We start from the raw sequence: 15,376 nt of genomic DNA on the forward strand, positions 1-15,376 counted from the left end.
TCCCTTCATTCACTTCTATCTATGACATTTAATTTGATTCTGCTGTTGACTCTCCGATACCCTGAGTGCTTCCAAGACATCTACTCTTGCTGTCGTGCCACACTGGCCAGGTATGAAATCTGATGAGCCGTCACACGGGAGCAAAAGTGTGTGCACAAACACACACACACTCTCACAAATGGTGGAAAACATCCTGAAATAAAACCACAGGTAGCAGGTCTGATTTCACAGGATACGCCAGGTCATGCGAGACAGTTGTGGAAATACAAATTGGGTTAACACGCAATGTCCAAAGACTCCTAAACCCTTCACAGGAGATCTCCTGTTCAAGTTACCCTCATCGCTCTGCTCTTCTTTTTCAAATCAATGGAAACAGTCAGACAGCACGACCAAAACATTACTTTTGAATTCGATTTTAGCTCCCCATATTATCATGATTATAATTATCATTATTATAAGAATAATAGTAATAATAATAGTTATAATAATAGGCGTTGCTTCTGTTCCGTTAGTTGTTTAAAAGCATAAGTTGTGTTGGGTCTAGTGCTGAGACCAACACAGAGGTCTTCTCTTCAGTGACCCTATTGGAAGCCAAATAAAGATACGAGACATCTTTGACACTGTGTTTGGGTTTAACTAGTTAATATAACTAATATGCAGTTTACATAACAGAAAGACAAAAGGGACTCCTCCATCTAGGCTAACTACTGAAACGCAAACAAGAGTTGGTCCCTTTATTTATTTTGTCCTTACCAGTTAAACAGTCTGGGACAAAACAGCTCCAACTACATAATGGTGATTCTGTACAAATGCTGGTACATATGACGGGTATACTGGGTACTTCACAGAGTACAACATTAAATATATAGTTTATTAATCAAAGTATTGTTTTGAGCTCTGGTATTAGCTCTGGTGAGCTCTGGTGACTTAAATGTAAAATAATAGCTGATTAAAAGATTAGTCGATTGAAAGAAAATGAAATAAGGCAAAAATTCAGTGTCTCAAATGGGAATATTTGCAGATTATTTTAGACTTCTATTTCTTAGTGAAAGTAATACGCAGATTAACCGTTAGTCGCAGCCCTATGTCGTCTTACTAAGAGACAGATATATGTTGAACAATGGCGTGATTTAAGCACATTAAAGCCAGTGAATATGAATCCCCAAGAACAATAATGAACCGAATGAAAAGCTAATAAACTAATAAAATGAATGAGAAGTGATATTCATTTCGTTGCATGCAAACATTTTGGATGTCATTGTGCGTTTTGTGAGGCATCATCTCGCCAGCTAAAGCTCAACTCTGCTCGAGACATTCCAGTGACCACAGGGTTACACCAGGACATTAGCGGAGCCTCGCAGAGGAATTAGCTCATTAATGTAATGGTAACAATATGGAATCAGCCTCCCCGGGGAGAGATATGGCAGGAGCATCTCCGCAGCTGCCTTTTTTTGTAAATCACTCAGCTTATCTGGTAGGAGGAGGTGATCAATACGGCAGCATCGCTGTAAACAGATAATGTAGCGCACTCTGGGGCGAGCGTCTACATAGCAGCCCATTAGGCCACACAGCCATCCAGATGATTGATAGTGATAAGTAGACAGTCGGGCTGCGTCCTTGTGTTGCATCTCGTCACCCACTCCCAAATACACTGACCCGACTGAGGTGCATCACAAGGTTCTGAAAGGTGACCCTCTCCTGCTGTTTACAAGGTTTACAAAACATGAAAAAGAAAGATTTGTTTGGATTCATAAAAATAAAGAGCCGTTTTATGGACACACAGTAGTAGCCTATCGGTGTAATGTAATAAAGCTAATTCATCGCGGTACAAGCCGTTTCAATCTACGCTACAGAACATCTTGCGTACACTATATGTGGTGAGGATGAATGTCTCCACGGAGCTGGATTGATGTGTGCATCGGGGGCTTATCACCGGTTTAGCTCTCGGCTCTCAGCTGGCAAACTCTCAAGGGTCCGGCAGTATTAGCAGCACAGGGGGAAGTGACAGGCAAGCCGGTGAACTGAGGTATTAAGCTTGATTCCAAACAAGCTACTGAAATAACCTATTAGGCCTCGAATATACCGCAGTGAGACGACTGCTAATCTCATGCTTTTGTAAAACTCCTCTGCAGAGAAACCCGTTTAGCCATTAGGGAAAGGTTCAGTTCAAGACCATACTTTTATAATTATCTATAACTCGTGTGATAGAAACACAAGGGGCTAATCTTCACCTCCTGCTCCTTCACCGCGGCGTGTCAAGAAGATGTCTTAAAAGCCGAGGAGGTAACGTGTGCACTTAAGCTAACAACAGAGTCATGCACGGATGTGCAAACAAACGCTTTGTGCAAGAAGACAGTCTTTCCATTTAAGATAATAACATTTCTTTAAATTCAAAAGTCTGCTCGAAATTCCCCCAGATTACAATGATTGAGGAAGAGAGAGGAGAAGAAAATCAATATACATGCGATTCCCTTTAAAAGCCTTATAAATATAAGAAGCATTTGTCCATTAGCAGAGATTCAGAGACCAGTAAATGCTAATGAATGGGAGTGCAAGGCCATTCGAGTCCATTACAGAGTCCCACTAGTGAGCACGGCAGCCTCTCTGAGGTTATCTACTGGCAGGCCATGCAAACACCAGACCCACAACTCAAAAATACTCTGCACTCTAAATGATGGATAGGACACGTGTGCTTTTTGTGTTTCGAGAGAAAAGAACGAGCACAAATTGATTACGGAAATGGAAACGCTCTCACTTTCTCGAACGCTGTTCCTCGTTTATACATTTTGAGGATATTTACTGAGATGAAACAGTTTATAAACAATGATAAAGTTGGTTCGTTGAGAATAGCTTACTCACTTTGGGCAATTGCAAAAAAACAAACAAAGAGAGAGGAAATAAAGAAGTCCGTCGGGTCAGAGAAAGGATACAGTCAGAGAGAAGTCAGACTGTGACAGCTGTTAGAGGCCTTGTGAATAAAGAAGAGTAGACATTAAGCAGTATGTCGTCCTTTACCTTTTGTAAACACAATAATACAAATCTGATAATTCTTTATTATTTCAAAAGAAAGAGTGTATTTGTACACGGCCAAAGAGAAATGTAAATATGCGTTTATCTAGATATCATATATTAATAGTATATTTGATGAGATAAACACTATGGAGCAACATTTATGTGATAATACATGTGTATTTTCAGTGGGGTCGTGCTGTTCATTGTAGATCGTTCACAGGGAATATCTGTCATTGCAGAAAATCCCTCCACACCTGTTCCCATCCTGACAATGAACCTCAATTTAGACTTACACCTTGTCAGCGAGCTCACGTCCACGCATGGCTAATGTCATGGCTGATCTAAACAACAACTGGTCAGAGAGTTTCAGAAATCAAACTGTTCCCATGATAAGCTAAAGAGACAGCTCACCCTGCTGGCTTGAAACAGAAACTTGATTAAGTCACGATAACAAACTTGAGCGTATCGCAATCTTTTTTTGTTGTTTTTGAGTTGTGTGCTAAAATCACGGAAAAATACCCGAGCACACCATTTACTTTTATACATTCAAAGTGTATGATGATATTAATTGAAATCCAAGTATTTCAATTTGGTAACAGTACTCACTTGAGAGGAATACGAGGAACTGCAGTGGGAGTGGAAGCAGCGGCAACGACCTGCAGAATTTGTTCCAGAGCCGACAGGCCGCCGCCTACTTGGAAGGCCACTTGGTCTGCATTGTTCTGTTGAGGCAAGGACAGCGAGAGGGAGGGAGGGAGGGGGGGGGGGGGGGGGAGAGAGAGAGAGCGAGACAGAGAGAGAGAGAAACAGAGGTACAGTGAAAGGACAACAAGCCACAGGCTGGCCAGGGGATTACATGGCTCTCACCAGAGAGGGAACCGCTCTTTCTCCAACAGGGGCGAGGGATTGAAATCTGAAACAAAGTGATCCCAAAAGTATTCCTGTTTAATCTCAAAAGTGCACAACCCGACTCCGCCCTACAACAGTCACGTTTCTGTGGATGGTAAATGCTCTGCAGGCTCCAGTTAGCACCGGGGTGGTCTCAACGGATCACCACAGACCGAGAAAACGTCACTTGGCCAAACAAAGAAGGGGGCAGCTACAGAACTACAATCAAGACAATCGATCTATTAGAATAGTTTACTGGAAAAAAAACATTATTATCATCGTCACACCTAAGTTGGGAATGCATTAGATCTACTGAGGTAATAAAGATGCAGCATTTACATTATTTCACCTATTGCGTCAGCATTTACAGGGTTTAAAGAGTGACGTAATCCTGTTCACACACTTTCAACATCATCCTGCCTCACTTGCTTGCAAAGAAGCTGCTCTAACACTTCTAGTTACTTTAGATCTAAAAGTGTTGCACTGATAGCACACTTTTCTTACAACATCATTTCAGTGTGTTTGACTAAATGGTACAATGCTTCAGCTCTAATGGCCTGTCACAAGATCTACCTTCCTCCAATCAGTGAGGAGCTTTAGTGAAATAAACTATTAGTATTCTTTACAAACAAAACCCGTAGTTATTTTAACTTCTCACTTTACCTATAACAGTTCAAAAACAGAATACGAACTAACCTAAGTTGCGGACAAAGTCAAGTCCGGTGCATCAGATTTATGAACACGTGTAAATAGTTAGGCCCTGCACTCCTGTGTTGATGAGTAATTGGCAGTAGGTCAGATGCTGTTGCTACAGTGTCTTATAAATCAACAAGTACAAAGCCAGGAGCGAGCGCTGACTATCGGGCGTGTTAGTGCCCGGGTCGACAGGGTGGGAAGGAGCTGCTGATGGGACAGAGGGCCGTGTTACACCGCGGGTCACTCCTACACCTAATGAGGTTACAGGCTCCTCGGTGCTGTGGCAGCACAGAGATCCAGCCTCTTCACAGCGCTTTTTGTTCCGCACATGGGAAGCTGCCAAACAAGCCTGAACACATTGAGAGAGATGAGTTCTTTACCAAATTACAGATAAGCTCTTCATCTGTCATTCATGCTGAGGTAACTGCTCCTCGATTCAGGTGTTACACACACACACACACACACACACACACACACACACACACACACACACACACACACACACACACACACAGAACAATCTTTTAGGGTTTTGGAAAAAACATTATCAAACACGCCAAAGACCCTTTAACGTAATGAGAAATGTCTCAAAGACTTCATTTTGACTTTCTTTCTGTACGTTGCCAGCAGTTTCCATGCCTAATCAATTGGGTCTCAGTCACTGAGCTTGGCTTAACCCCTCTCTTAACCCTCCCATCAACACGCCTACCTAAAAGCTTCTCGGCTAAATGAGAAAAAGGCAGCTCTTTCATAGCAGCTTATCAAACGGTATTAAAGGGGGGAACTGGGACCTGCCCAGTCCTGGCCCGGGTTTCTTGGCTAGTCGCTGTCTCTTCTGCTCTGCTGACAGATTTATCTGTTGTGATGACGGAACAATACGAGTGAAGAGGATTAGGTTCAGACTACCTGACAGACTACCTTTAGGTGGTCTCTGCATGCAATGGTCCACAGAAAAAACAAAGGAGGCACCAGAGTCTCACTGTGAGGACACACGTCTCACCAAAGACATAATGTTTAAAGTAAAGGTTTGTTTTGCAAAACGGCTCCGAGCTCTGCAAATGTTGATCTCCGCGCTGTGCAAAGAAGTCGGCATTCTAAGCAAATGGGAAACGGCATCTGGTGACGACACGTCCTTCCTAAAAACATACAACGGAGGCAAACCGGATTCAGGTTCGTATGTAATTATGGGGACAGTGTGTGTAACCATTAAGCTGAATTTGCATACAAACTTTATGAAACAATGTTTTCACCCAGTTCCACCCAGTGTTCTCAAACAGATACGCCGACACTTTGGAAAATACACTCGTTGGATGAATTGAGTAGATATCAGTTACCTCCCCATGCAATGAGGCTACGAACAAAACCAAAGAGACTATTGGAAGCATGGGTGGCTAACAAATGTTAGCATGCTAACACGCTAAAATGGTGAACTTGGCAATCATTATATCCAATACATATCAGTGAGTAAGCATTTTCATTGTGAGCATGTTAGCATACTAAACGTAGGCTAACCATTTACCCTTGTTCTAACTATTTGTGCTAAGCTAGGCTAAATAATGTCCCAGAACTTCAGTATCTCTCTACTGAAAACACATGAAATTGATATAGGTGATGGAATAGGGACTGTGGGTAAGACAGCAAACAATCATATTTCCCAAAATGAGTGTCCCTTTAAGTTCCAATCTGTCAGTGTGTGCTCACACCCCAAGAGAAGCTACAACAAAACACAGTAACAGGATGAGCAACTAGTTTCCCCTCAAACACTGAGGGCCGAGCATTAAGACACAAGCGAGGAGCATGGCTCCTGAATAATACAACGGGGGGAATCTTATCCAATTATTGTCCAGGGTGACCATTGTTACCCCAGCTGATGGGAGGCCAGAAGCAGCTGGTGATTCCTGCGACAGTGTCCGCAGACCAGCAGACCAGCCAGATTGCACTTCGTAGGCTCCTCCCACCAGACAATTTAATTAAAGCAGAGGGCACCGCCTCAGTGCTGCCCCACCAACAGATGGACAACAACTGGCGGAGTTCATTAAGGACTGCGTTCAACTTTAGTCTGTACCTTCAAATCAGGAGTTCACTCCTTCACAACTGCAACCCAACAAAGACAGAGACGAGTAGGACACCCCTCTCCTTACACCAGTTTCATCATTATACTGCTTCCTAAAAAATCTTAAGAGTGGTAAACAAAGCTCTGTGGGCCGAGTCCACTGCAAACCACAACAAGGCTGCTGGAGTAAACATTTTAAGATAGAGTATAAACTTGTGTGTTTACAAGACATGATGGCATATGATTCAGTGGACTGTGTGAGTTCTGGGCAAACATGGAAAAAGGATAATTCTACAAACTGTGTTTATTCAATAAAATCAGCCAAGATTAATCAAAGGCCAGTGTGGCGCAAAACCAAAGCTTCCACAGAAACCACAGACAGCCTCTAGCTGTAACTAATACACCAAGAAGCTCAGAACCATTTCACTCCCTATTTGTCTTGTGGTGAGGAAACAAACAGGACAATGTTTGGGGAAGAAATGACAATGAGAAAATACAATTACATCAGAGCTGAAACTTTTAGATGATTTTCCATTCACGATTAAGCTAATTCTTTCAATTAATCATCAGATTACTGAACGACCAAACGGCAGCCTTCATTATAATGATACACATGTCTGATCACATCGGGGCTGGAACTAATGATTCAAATAATCTATGATTCATTTGAGCAGTAATCTCATCTAAATGTCCAAAACACTGACAACTATTTTATTATGTTATTATTATTGACAGATAGCGACAACGAAAGCCATAACTCACTTTTCTTTAAAACTGGGAAGTAATGAACAATAAAGTAACACTTTGAATCAAGTGTGACAGAAGAATATTTTTCTCCTGAAATGTCTAAACTGAATAGCATGCTGCTCACTTTCACCGCCTGTGACAACGTTCTGACGCTGCTGCTCTGGGCTGTATCCGTCAGTCTGCTGGAGGCCCGAGCTACGAACCTCATTACCCACGCTGCCCTTCACCTTCCCCCACGCTCCCAAGATACAACTCCCACCAGTCCCAACCAGGCTCTGACAGCCGGCCAAAGGAAAACGCCTTGGTTGTCAGAGCACCATGCTCCTGACAGTTCATACCTACATGACGTTCATGTTGCTCTGTTCTAGACAGGCTTTAACTGAAACCATTGGGAAACACAAGTGCTCAGTAATAAGGCAAGAAAAGAGCAGCACATCGAGAAAATTGATATTCTCAATCACTGCGAGTAAAGGAAAAAAACAAAATAAACCATTAGAGGCCTCAGAGGGAGAAACACACTGGGGTCAGAGACTAGATGTAGCCTAGAAAGCAGGGGAGGACTGAGGGGAGGGTGGGACCCAAACAGCAGTGCAGGAGGGGGAGTGTCGGGTGTTGTCTAAGGAATTAGTAGAGAAAGTGGAGACTGAATCAGATATGGGGGAGAAAAACAAATCTCTAGGTGAGTCAATGACATGAGAGATGCTTGTTAGGTCAAATAATCTAAAGGGTCCCGACTTGATGTGACTCAGGGGCCAGACAGCCATGCTGACGGAGACTCTATTTATTTGACTTTGTCCAGGGATTACAGAGAGAAGTGCTCCCTAGGCTGCCTCCTCGGCCAATCACTTTGCTGCTCTCGGCTCCGGCTGGATATTTCTCGAAGAAGCTGCTGAAGCAGAACTTGACAAAACTTGCTTTTGTGCAGAGGTAAAAAAAAAAAGACAAAGCAAAGGCACCCGGACGGAGCCGCCTCCTTCACAGCGACACCGCTGTTGAATAGAGCACATCTACTGTGGCCCAATGACCTCTGACCTCCCACTGGGAGTACGTGGAGCTGAGGGGAGGAGCCCTCATATAGTGACAGCTTGTGAGCTACTCACATCACACTGGTCTCCTCCTCTCTCTTTACGGGACGCTGTGCCACCCACCTCAGCCACTTCTTTCTTCGCCCCCAGGGGAAATTCGGTAATAGCCTCTCCAGCCGGCCCCCCTCGTCACTGATGGGACACCATAATCTCTCAGTCCTCACGCCCAGAGGCATGCACAGTGGGATGTTATGATGGCTCGAACCGCAACTTGGCAGGAAATTTATGCCTCATTACAGGAAGTGGGCTGTATATTCTCCTCATCATAAACACGGTGGCAGGTGTTTTAATTCCTCCTCTCAGTCTAAAATTGATGCGAGTTTTACTGTTAAAAAAAAAAAACTCCCGTCATGCAACAAAACCTCTGTGACAGATGTTTCAAATCAACTATAGTTATAAATGTCTGCCATTATATCTGACAATTATATTTATTTATACAGCTGTATGAAGTGTAAGAGAAAAAGCAAATCTCTGAAAAAATGTCAAATTCACTTGCCTTTGTTCAATAAAGTCTCGTGAATTCATGGCATTTCATCTGGAAATCCAATTTACTATTGTCTAAACCAGTGACATCTGAGTCGTGCGAGCCCCATAGACACGAGACAATGCTCGCTCTCGTGCTGGGAAGCTCCTCTATTGGTACCATCTGCACAATGAAAACACAGCTAATCTGGTCTTCATCAGCCAATAACCAAAGGCAAGTTGGTTTGGAGTAAGCGATACTCTACGTTGGGAGGGTGAGACGCGGGGCGACACAGCCAAACACGACTCATCACGGAGGAGACACGCCAAAGGGCTGGCATGACCTGTGCACTGCTGCAGACTGCTGCAAAGCAGACCGGCACAAAATGCACCCGAGAGGATGAGGACTGGTAACAAACCATTGAGCTGGACATCTATGGTGAAGAAAAGTAAGGGTGTAGGTGCTTAAAACAGTTTGATCATTCATATACAACCAATATCTTATCACCAGCTCACTAATAAAAGATCTATTGTATGGACGTGTTGCTCTACCTGCTTCTCTAAGATGCGAGAGATCTCTCCCAGAGTTCGGTCCAGACCAGACACTTTGTTGTTGGCGCTCTGGCCGCTGTCTTGACCCTGCAGCTGCTTCAACAGGTCCTTCACCAGGCGCTGCAACCTGAACACACGAGAGCCGATAGAGGTTCGAGATCCGTTCACAAACACCAGCTCTCTAACCGTGTTTCCACGCTACGTCGGCCACCACAGAAGAGCTGAAACTCTTACTGCAATGTATGATTAGTCAATCAACAGAAACATTAACAATTTTTATGGTAATTTAACTGTTTTTACAGTTTTAGCTTCTCAAATGAAAAGATTTGCTGCTTTTCTTTGTTTTGTAGGACAATAAACAGAAAACAAAACAATCTGAATGTCGCTGAAAAGAGTAAAACAATAAAATCAATCTGCAACAATTTGGATCATTTGCTAAGCAAAATGCCAAATTGTGCTTCTTCCTGCCTCAGGAATGTAAATAATGATTTATTTGTGTGTAATTAATAGATAGATGAGATGGATAGATGGATAGATGGATGGATGATGGATGGATGGATGGATGGATGGAGTATAATTACAGTATATGTATCATGAAATAATTATTAGTTGCAACCCTGAAACAGGAATACATGATGCATTTTGGGTAATGTGTGTTTTTTTCTGGACTAAATGATAAAACGGAAATGATATAAAATAAGTGTTCGTTGCCGCCCTACACCAAAGCCTTATAATCATTCGAGTAAATTATTAAAAATGACGAAAACCTATGAAACTTTAAATTGTGAAACGATAAAGACTTACTTGGCCTTGTACGGGGACTCGGGGACCTGTGTCTTTGCCTCCACTGACCGCTCATATTCCTTCGCCCTGCAGGAGGAAAAGTAGGAATAAGTCTTTGACTACCAGGAAAAAAGTGTTCGGCCCGTCAGTGAAGAACACAACGGATGAAAGTGTGAAGAGATCGAGAAAAAGTTCAAACTGAGTGTTTATTTGGCCTGTCAGCCGCTCACCAAGTAACTCGGTTTAAAATAATCAGACACTGGCTCTGCGGGTACGAGCGTTTGGCTGCCATCGATATTACGAAGACTGAACTCTCCCTTTAAAATCTGCCTTCCTTTGAGTCATTCTTAACAAGGGAGGCTCAAGTTCTTCACTTCACTCACTGTCAAATAAACAGTTAAAGGAGGTTACGAGCAGTGTTTTCAATGCGAGACCTCGTAAAAGGTCATGGTCATTAGGGGACCGGTATCTACGGGGCACTGCTCCAACAGCCAGACTCGGAGAAACACAAACCCTGTTCTTCTTTGTGGGGGATTCTATCTGTCAGTCAGGTATTCCCAGACACGATAAGCAACTATTGATCAGAGTGAGATTGAGCGCCTTCCGGTTACCCATCTCTACACTGATAGGATCACAAAGTTCCTGGAAGACGACAGGTGGATTTGATCGACCAGAGCCTCATCCTCTAATCACAATCTCTTGTTTTCAAGGACGGTTCTCTAAAAACAACTGATAACTCACCTCACAGCCAGACGAGGGCATCGAGGGCACATATTCTAGCGTTCAGAAAGATTAGTGTTATTACTAATTTGTTGTTTTAATAGTTTTATCTGTATACATTACAGTCATTTAGCAGATGCTTTTATCCAAAGCGACTTACAATTCAGATTCTATCACATTTCTACACCGTAGGCACAGCTATGGGAGCAATTTTTGGGGTTAAGTGTCTTGCTCAAGGACACATCGACATGCGTTTAGCGGGAGCCGGGGATCGAACCACCGATCCTCTGATTGAAGGACGGCCCTGCTATCCACTTAACCAGCCCTATAAATAGATCCATCTGTTAAAAAACGGTTGTTAAGACTAGAATTATAAAAAAAAAGCAGCCTTGTCTTATCAAATACTATACTCTTCTTCATATTCAAATATCAAGGTAAAAATCTCAACATGCAATCAACAAGACCGGCCATATTACTATCAAAAAGAGGAAAAGAAAAACGATATCACTGTATTAGAATCTCAATAGAGCAAGTTGTGATCGAGGAGAACAATATACATTCATTGTAGATGTAGTTATGCTCCGTTTCCGGTGAGCAGGATAAATGAGTCGCACAGAGTTGCTTTCAGAAGGGCCTGAATCCGCCCTGTTTGTAATTTATGATATTAAAATATTAATATCAGACAGGTTTATACCTAAACAGGTCAAACAGGGAGCAATTGCAGAGCAATTCATTACTGTCAGAAGCAGCCCATGTTGGGCCTCCAGCAATAAATATCAGTGATCAGCAAGAAGAGAAAACACAACTATATCATCAATTTAAACAGTTTATAACAAAACAGATCTCAACCCATTTTACAGAGACACACTTCTCTCCAATGCTGCAGAATCACATTATTCAAACTGCGACGTCAATGTACACAACACAGACCTAGAAAGCAAGCCAGGCATCAGTTCAATGGCAATAAAGAGAACAAAAATGATGCTAATACTTCAATAACTCAATGTACTTAAACCCCATTTAGCTTGCATATGCATTGTTAAGGACGTAAGTTCATTTACGAGCAGGACCGTTCCCCTTAATCTAGGGCAGCAGACGGTAAAATGAGTTAGGTCATGCTTACCACCTCATACTGTATATACCAGTCTCCCTACAGGAGTTTCTTTGTATACACACACACACACACACACACACACACACCAACACACTGGCGACTCTGTTCGCTGCAGAGCAACTCACAAGCAGCCAGCTACAGACAAGCAGCTTGTACCAGAGCATAAGTGGAGACCATCCTGACACTAACTGACAGACTACTTACATGAAATATTAATAGCGTTTTTTTCTATCCCACAACACTTATTATGAAAGGTTTGCCAAACCGCTCAAAAAAGAAAAAAAACCTTGGGTTAAAAAGTGTTTTCGCTGCTTTATGACAGAGCAAGGTTGCAATGCTGGCCTGGTGAGAAGCACTCACGTTTTACGGACACCATACGGTGTTCCAATAAAACGCTTCATTTCGACCCGGCGGTGAAGCGGCTCACCTTTATGTTTACTGGCGCTCTGTGTTATTTATGACCTCTGAAAGCCTGCTGCCTTTGAGTGCTGGTCTCAGCAGGGCCGGCGCAGGAGTGACGGTGAACAGAGACGGATCATGTTGTCACTTCCTCAGTACCGCGGAGCCTCACAAAGCCTAGAACAGCAGCACTGAGGATAAAGCGCTGTAGCAGCTACAGGCTGAAACCCTGTAACAGCTACAGGGTTTCGGCCTGTAGCGGCTACAGGGTTTCGGCCTGTAATGGCTACAGGGTTTCGGCCTGTAGCCGCCTCTTTTGAGTCTTTTTTCCTGAAAAGCCTAATAATAATGAATTCTCTTATTGGAGACCAGCGGTCACTCATGACAAGAGGTTGGATGCTCTATTGGGATCAATTAGGAGGGCGTTGACATTTTTTCTAACCGTATATTGTGTATACTGATATACACGACAGGTGTTACTATTAGAACAGTGTATGGGTCATATGCCCAAATAAACCATCATCCCAATAAAGATAATGAAGTCATTCATAAATAAGTCAGTTAGTGTTTCATCTCAAACGGAGTTTTGAAGATTGAATACTGTAGCATAACCCAAAGTTTGTGAATCATAAATGCCATGATCTATATCCCTTTATAGAGCTTTCAGATACACAAACAACAACAACAGAGCTTAGCCAGCAGTTGAGGAAGATGTTTTCTCTCTCTGTAATGAAGTATCTATTTAAATACTGCTGCTCATGTTAGAGGTCTGTTAATAGTACTGGTGGAAAGTAAATAAGTACTTTTACTCTGTACTGAAGAACAGTTTTAAGGTACTCCTACTGGAGTATTTCCATTTTCCACCCCAGTATATTTCAGAGGGAAATATTGCACATTTTACTGCACAAAGATTGAGGAAATAGTGTACCTAGTGTTGATGTCAGTGTACAAATTGGACGCAATGGAAAGGGTTACTTATAATTTAGGATTCAAATGTATGTAATAGTTGATAACCGTATAATTGGATCACTTATGTCCAACTTTTAAGACCACATTATCAACACGCCCTCCATTATATCGTAAATGGACGGCACATTTTAACCTGAGTGGGACACTGTTATTTATAGACTATTGTACTTGTCTGCTACACACATATTTTAGGTTTACATTGTGTTAGTGATTCCTCTGCCACCGACTGAGATCGATAGAGGCCGTATCTTACTTTACGTCTCTTTTCATTATTTTTAGTATGAAACGTTCCTGCCTTCAGAGCGTATTAATGTATTAGATATTAATACTTCCAATAATCTGCATCAATAACATCTTACAGGAAGTATTGTCAGGATTGTGTCTCTCTCCTCTCCCTATCTGTTGTGACGGCCAGTTTAATTGATTGAGCTCCAGGTCGGGGTTCTGACACACAAGCAGCTATGCCTCCTATTTGTTGATTACTATTGATTTTCTTTGATACTTCATTTAAAAATCAATAGCTCAGAAGAAGAAAAACAGGCATGGCTCATACATACTTCAACAAACATCCTGCACACAGAGGAAGGCTTCAGATTTGGCAATGCCATGGCAGCAATTTGGAGGAAAGCTCTTTGCAGGTGAAAGCTGGGGCCCAACAGATCGATTTGCAGTTTTGCTCCCCAATCCCAGAAAGTGGTCATAAATTAAGCTCATCAGTGTTACCTTGTGGACAGCCAGGATGCACATAACATCTGCTTTCCATCTCCTTGTCACTCATAAAAAAAAAAGTCCTGGCAAAGTTTTGTCCTCTGCGCCTCTGAGAGGATGCCGAGGGAGAAACAGAAAGAGAGCGAGAGAAAATGGATGCATTACCTGGAGTTCATTCTGGCACGGAGCTTCTTAGCTTTCTTCCGTGCCTTCTGCCGCTCTTCTCCATCCTTCATGCTCTCAGAAGACACAGAGCAGTCCGTCACTATATCCACGATGTATTTCTTCAAGGAAAGATGCTCCTGGAGTGGACAAAATCAATACATCAAAGACATTGCAGGCAATTGTAAGAACCATTACTTATAGCAAGCTTCTAAAATAAGCTACCGTGTCTGTTTTTGGTGCAAAAACAAGCCTATAAATCAGTGGTGGAAAGTAAATAAGTACTTTTACTCTGTACTGACAAACAGTTTTAAGGTACTTGTACTTGAGTATTTCCATTCTCTACCACAGTATATTTCAGAGGGAAATATTGCACTTTTTACTGCACAAATTTATCGAAAATCTCCGTCTATTTACAAAACACGTAATCAGCTTATAAAATACAGAATGATGCATTGTTACAGGTGAAACTAACAAGGGTGTAAAATAGGTGAAAATAAGCTTTACCTGGTCAGCTACAACATTAACATGCAGCTTATACATCAATGCGTCTGTAAACATATTCCTAAGTAAAGGCTCGGAATACTTCTCCCACTACTGTACAGACAACAGGAAGACATTCTTCTAGGAGCAGAGGTTGTACACTTCAGATGTGGCACTGAATATATCGTGTGCCACGTAGATCCATACCGCTCAATAACACCATAGTATCCTGTAATTACCCCCATTGCTTTAGTCTTTTGAAGCCGCTCGCCCATGGACATGCCAAAAGGCTGGAGGTGTTGCCTCCTGTCTGGCCCGGTCAGATGACTCGGATATTTCCACCAGAAGAAAAGGGAATGTAACCCAATTTGAAGAACACGATGCATGTGCAAGAAACCAATTACCCAATTATGCCGTCATCCAGCACCCCGAGGATAGGACGGCCTCACAGATAAACGTTTCCATTCAGCCGTCGAGGTAACCCGTGCGTGGGATGCCGTGTACCCGATAGTCACGAGTGTTGTCAGTACACCTGCTGCCTGA

The 15,376-nt window shown here is 42.6% G+C and overlaps 1 protein-coding gene across 3 annotated transcripts in view; it reads right to left on the reverse strand.

Annotated features, from left to right (window-relative positions):
* scaper (S-phase cyclin A-associated protein in the ER) overlaps positions 1-15,376 on the reverse strand; it is a 53,960-nt gene that overhangs the window by 19,108 nt on the left and 19,476 nt on the right. For all 3 annotated transcript variants that reach the window (XM_079287395.1, XM_079287394.1, XM_079287396.1), the window contains 4 exons: positions 14,354-14,490; positions 10,300-10,365; positions 9,496-9,622; positions 3,619-3,734 (listed from right to left, as the gene is read on the reverse strand). In XM_079287395.1, the coding sequence (XP_079143521.1) occupies positions 3,619-3,734; positions 9,496-9,622; positions 10,300-10,365; positions 14,354-14,490 (446 nt within the window). The remainder of the gene's footprint in view (positions 1-3,618; positions 3,735-9,495; positions 9,623-10,299; positions 10,366-14,353; positions 14,491-15,376) is intronic.

Source organism: Melanostigma gelatinosum (assembly GCF_949748355.1).
Source record: "Melanostigma gelatinosum genome assembly, chromosome: 1".
Lineage (NCBI taxonomy): Eukaryota > Metazoa > Chordata > Actinopteri > Perciformes > Zoarcidae > Melanostigma > Melanostigma gelatinosum.